The sequence below is a fragment of the Xenopus laevis genome, chromosome 2S (assembly GCF_017654675.1).
Source record: "Xenopus laevis strain J_2021 chromosome 2S, Xenopus_laevis_v10.1, whole genome shotgun sequence".
Taxonomy (NCBI): Eukaryota; Metazoa; Chordata; class Amphibia; order Anura; family Pipidae; genus Xenopus; species Xenopus laevis.
The window spans coordinates 150,301,697-150,307,696 of NC_054374.1; the positions used below are offsets into that span (position 1 = coordinate 150,301,697).

Here is a 6,000-nt window from a genome sequence, read left to right on the forward strand (position 1 = left end):
GATTAATTATATCTTACACGTATATATCTTTCACGTACAAACTACTGTTTTTTTTATTATTACAGAGAAAAAGGAAATCATTTTTAAAAATGCTGATTTGGATAAAATTTAGTCTATGGGAGACGGCCTTTCCATAATTTGGAACTTTCTGGATAATGGCTTCCCAGATAACGGATCCCATACCTGTACTTACAGAACTTTATAGATTTCTTGTCCATACCTTCACTACAGAATGGCTTTTTGACTCCAGAAAATTTCATAGTATCATGTAATGTCTTCTCCTCCTGACAGTATTCACAGTACGTTACTATACAATGAAGTTTCTTGTAGTCACCACAGCAATTCGTACTGCAGAACTGGTAGACTTTATTCTGAATGAAAAAGATAAAAAAATACAATTGTCCTTGATATTGAACACACATATTTAAAACACTTAAAAATGTGTTTTGCAATATTTTCTGTTGCTGGATTAAACCCCATCATGAAGTCCAACCCTCTAGTTCAGTGATTCTTAACTAGTGGCTCGCAAGCAACATGTTGATGTTGTTTGCCAACCCCTGGGATCTTGCTCGCCAACCCCTTGGATGTTTCTCTCAATGGCCTCAAAGCAGGTGCTTATTTTTAAATTCGAAGGCTTGGAGGTATGTTTTGGTTGCATAAAAACCAAATATACTGCCAAAGAGTCTCCTGGAGGCTGCCAGTCTACATAGGGGCTACAAAATTTAGCATTTAGCTTTCCTTTTAAACTTTCTAGTCAACCGATACAGAAATGATTCAATACGTTCAAATCCGGTCCTGTATATCAAGACAAAAATAACTCACCTCCCAATCCAGTGTTTCTGGTTTAGAAGAAAAGACATTTTTACAGTAGTTGCATTTTAACTGGATATCACTGCTGACATGCTGGCCATTCGTGGTTGTCTGCATACTGACAGCCTGTAAACAATAAAAGCACCATTAAAGGGATACTTTCATGGGAATTTTTTTCTCCAAAATGCATCAGTTAATGCTCAAGCAGAATTCTGCACTGAAACCCATTTCTCAAATAAGCAAACAGATTTTTTATATTTAATTTTGAAATCTGACATGGGGCTAGACATATTGTCAGTTTCTCAGCTGCCCCAAGTCATGGGACTTGTGCGTTGATAAACTTCAGTCACTCTTTACTGCAAGTTGGAGTGATATCATCCCGCAGCCTAACAGAACAATGGGAAGGTAACCAGATAGTAGCTCCCTAACACAAGATAACAGCTGCCTGGTAGATCTAAGAACATCACTCAACAGTAAAATCCAGGTCCCACTGAGATTCATTCAGTTACATTGAGTAGGAGAAACAACAGCCTGCCAGAAAGCAGTTCCATCCTAAAGTGCTGGCTCTTTCTGAAAGCAGGCTAAGGACAGATGGCTGCTGATACAAAGCAACAGTAGTCAGCCAGCTCAACAAACTAGTCAGAGAGATCAGCAGGAGAGCAGGGGGCTAGGCTTAGTGAACTGTTCCAAACCATTACAAATCATGAAAAGTCTGCATATTTTTAATTGATGTATATTGCAAAGTTGCTTGAAATTATGTTTACTTTTCAAAAAGCTTAAGTTATGTTTATGTGGAGTTCCCCTATAAGAAATAAGAATCTTGAATGGCTAAGAAATTATGCATAAAGAAGAACTAAACCATAGCCCATACGCCTTCCCCTCCACATCTATTCTGTTGAAAAGTTCCCCTGGGTGTTCAATCCTCTTCAGTAATTTTCCCACATGGATCTTTGCAGGAGCACGCACAGTTGAATCTGTTTGCTGAATCAGCTTCGACTGCCCATCCTGCTGCAAGGACTGTATCTGGGAAATGACAGATGAAGATCCAAATACAGGGCAAAATGGCACCTTTGAACTGTGCAGATTTATGGCAAATTGGCACACAGGGGAACTAAAAAGAATAGATGTTGCAGGTAGGGAGTTTGGGTCGGCCCAGTGGAGGGGGGGGGGTTTTTGAAAATTGGCTAGGGCTTAATTCTCCTTTAAATGTTTATGTTAATTGTCAAAAAAAAAAAAAACACGAATATTCCAAAAAATCAAACTCTGTATATAGATCTCAAAATAAGAAAACAAAATTCTCATTAATTTCAGTAGTTTCTTTGCAGATAAAAAAAAGAGCTTGAGAGACAAAACTTCCAATCAATTTGAGTCTAAAGTGCAAACATGTATTTAAAATGATTTTCACAATTCCAACTCCCAGTTTTCAAGTTTATGCTATTAGGGTTAGTTCACACAAGGAGATTCGGAGAGATTTTGTCGCCTGGCAACTAATCGCCTCTTCTTCTGAGCGACAATCTCCCCGAACTGCCTCAGCGGTTTTTCCCATAGGCTACAATGAAAAGTGAGGCAACTTCGGGCGACTATAGAAAACGCATCGCCGCATGTGCATTAGCGCAGTCGACTTTTCATTGTAGCCTATGGGAAAAAACGCTGAGGCAGTTCGGGGAGATTGCTGCTCAGAAGACGAGGTGATTAGTCGCCAGGCGACAAAATCTCCCCAAATCTCCTCGTGTGAACTAACCCTAATAGCATAAACTTGAAACTTGGGAGTTGGAATTGTGAAAATCCTTTTAAATACATGTTTGCACTTTATAAAAATGCAGGTTAATCACTGCAATTGAAAAACATCGATAAACAAATCAATTGTAAAGCAAAAGGATAGTCGAGTAGTGGACAACATATCAAATGTTGAAGCGGACAAATCTTGTTGTCTTCCGGAAAACATATGCTTCTTTTTTAATTTGATCTTTTCAAAAATATTGGTACAGGGACATGTTTCTTACTATGTTGCATCTACACTTTTTTTAACCACTTTGTGTAAATGCACCGAAAGTCGAGAAAATTTCTGAAAGTCACGCAAAATGTCACAACATTCTCGTGACTTTCAGAGCATGCGCAGTTGTTCGGGACCGTTGTTTTCAGGTGCATGCGCCTGAAATCAACGGTCTGCTTCCGAAGTTTAACAAAGAAAAGAAGATGGCTGCCGTGAACTCCCGAGGACAGAATCTGCACCAAGGGGTAAGTAAAAAGTTAGGTGCATTTGCCCCGGGTACAAGGTAGGCTGGGGGGAGGAGGGAGGGGGGGTCTATGTAGGGTAGGGGTTTTTTATGTTACGGGTTGAATTCGCCTTTAATGATATTATGTACTGTAGATGATGAACTCCCAAATTCTTTGCAAATTTTACACTGTTACACAATATTCATAAATCGTTGCAATATTTGCCCACAAATTGGGTTGATTGAGTGATGTGCCCACCTTCAGCTTAACTTCTGAGAGACCCAGCCTTTTTGGGATTGACTTTTTTTTTTATACCCAGTTACAAAACTGACCTGTTTCCAGTTTGTGAGATGTTCAGCCTGGTTGATTTTTTTCTGTTTTAGCATTACACCACTTTTTCAGTTTCTTCTTGCCCCTATCCCAACTCTTTTGAACAGGGTGCATTAAATTCAAAAAGAGCATATAATTTTTCTGAAAATGTATCATCTGATATGCTGTCTGTGTATAATTTGAAATATCATACTATCATCTTTTTACTTACATCTTACATAGTATCCTAACTTTTTTGGAAACTTGGTTGTATTAAAAATTATGTAGTCTTGGTTTATCTTTGTATTAAGTAAAATATTGTATTTTTTAGGAATAAATAATAGACTGTAAAGCTCCACAGGGCAGGGACCTCCTACCCACTGTCTCTCTTACAGCATAGCACTTAAGCTCTGTGTCCTTATATGAGCTCTGTGCACTGCGTAGATTTAATGTATTTATTGCGTACTTTTATATATTGTACTTTTATGCACTTTACAAATAATACGTACAGTTATACATGCATACAAAGAAAGTTTTGGTGTCTGACTTTTGAACACAACCAAAGTTAAATTTCTTCTCTATCCATTGTATCCTTCAAAAAAAAAAAAAATGCAACTGTTTCAAATATTTATAACATTCAAGGAAGTCTGTATCTTCCTACACATCTCTGGTTTACAAGAGATTCCAATATTTTGTCTACCTTGTAGTTAGATAAAAAGCCCCTACAAACCTGAAATTTTGCTACACAACCAGAGCTGCAGAAGTTGTATAGTTTCCCATCAGGCATTGTGGCTTGATACTGAGGTAATGAGTTTCTTTTACAAAAATGACAAATAATGCCTGCATCTAGAAGAAAAAAAACATATATAATTAAAATCAATATTTGCTGCTTGAAATAGAACACATATAGTTATGAACCAAGCTCTCACTTTGAGTTTGACTGTATACTGTACAGCGCTTAAGCAATAATAATCAAAAACATTGTAAACCTTAAGTTGGCAATACATTTGCAGATTGTATCTGTTTGTCTGATTCAGCAAAACTGCCTGACCATTGGCATACACATATATACTAATTTGGGGACCATTTTGCACAAGGATCTTGTGCCTGTTAGAATGCTAGAATAATCGCTCAGGGTTGGGAATTTAATCTGTTGATTCTCTACGTGGCTATAGAAAGCTTTACCAGTATAGCCACTTGTATGACATTTGTCTGTTAAAGGTGGCCATAGACTTAAAGACCCGCTCGTTGGGCGACATCGCCAAACGAGCGGATCTTTCCCCGATATGCCACTAAACTGCGTGGTTATATCGGGGGTAATTCGAGCGTTCGGCCGTATGGCTGAACGATCGAATTACGATGCACCACGCGGCTCCGACGGGTCGGTCGGGTAAAAATCCAACCTTCCCGATCGATATCGTGGCCAGATATCGATCGGGAAGACCCGTCGGAAGCAGATAAGCTGTTAAATCGGTCCAAACAACCGATATCGGCAGCTTTATCTGCCCGTGTATGGCCACCATTAGTCCACAGGCCAATTGGTCAGATACCACAGAGGATAGACCAAAGCCAACTTTAAAGGAACAGTAACATCAAAAAATATAAGTGTTTTAAAACAATGGCAATATAATGTAGTGTTGCCCTGCATTTGGTTCAGAACCACTACTATGATTTACATAAACAAGCTGCTGTGTGGCCATGGGGGCAGCCATTCAAGCATTGAATAAATAGTAGATAACATATGTCCTGAAGAATCCCATTGTATACTACAGGGTTTATGTGCTGGGTATCCTTTGAGTTAATAGTTTATATAAGGGATGCACTGAATCCTTTGTGAAAGATCTGGCCGAATACTGAACCCAAATCCAAATTTGCATATGCAAATTATTATTCGGATTCAGTTCGGCTTAATCTGAATTCTGCTGAAAAAGGCCAAATCCTGGCCGAATACAAGTCTGGATTTGGTGCATCCCTAGTTTATATAAACAATTTTATGAAGAAAACACCCTATTTTTACCAGTGCAGAACATTATATTTTCATTACTTTAAAACACTTTCATGTTACTGTTCCATTACGGCCAAAGTACAGATGGTACAGAACTATATGGCAGTTTTCAGTGAAACTTAAAAATAATACGAGACTGACAAGCTTGTTTTAACACAATGAGCTATACCTTTATATTTTATTGTCTTAAAAGGAGAATTCAACCCTTAATAAAAAAAATCCTCCTACCTGCCCCCCCCCCAGGCAAATGCCCCTAATTTTTTACTCACCCCTTTTATTACGGGTTGAATTCTCCTTTAAGGGAGAATGAATGGGAGATAAATAACACAAATATTTGACTACCATTTAGCTTCTGATGCAGTATTGCCACTCAACAAAGCTGCCACAGTAAAATGAGCACTATATCAGTGTCGGACTGGCCCACCTGGATACCAGGAAAACGCCCGGCGGGCACAGGTTTCAGTGGGCCTCTTGCTTCTAACCATTTGGCCTATTTCATGGTCATTATCTATTTCTTAATGGTAACAAAGAGGTTTAATAATGGAAGAATGGAGTATAGTATGCAGAAAAAAGACTAGCAGAATAAAGAGGTTGAGGAGGAGAAAAAGAGCAATAGTTTGGAAAGTGGGCCCTCAGCCTAAGGTTTTCTGGTGGGCCCG

At 38.7% G+C, this 6,000-nt stretch overlaps 1 protein-coding gene across 3 annotated transcripts in view; it reads right to left on the reverse strand.

Annotated features, from left to right (window-relative positions):
- Positions 1–6,000, reverse strand: part of zmym2.S (zinc finger MYM-type containing 2 S homeolog) — a 65,570-nt gene that overhangs the window by 22,091 nt on the left and 37,479 nt on the right. For all 3 annotated transcript variants that reach the window (XM_018250299.2, XM_018250301.2, XM_018250300.2), the window contains exons 8-10: positions 4,067–4,182; positions 823–936; positions 221–371 (exon numbers count right to left, since the gene is read on the reverse strand). In XM_018250299.2, coding sequence (XP_018105788.1) covers positions 221–371; positions 823–936; positions 4,067–4,182 — 381 coding nt within the window. The remainder of the gene's footprint in view (positions 1–220; positions 372–822; positions 937–4,066; positions 4,183–6,000) is intronic.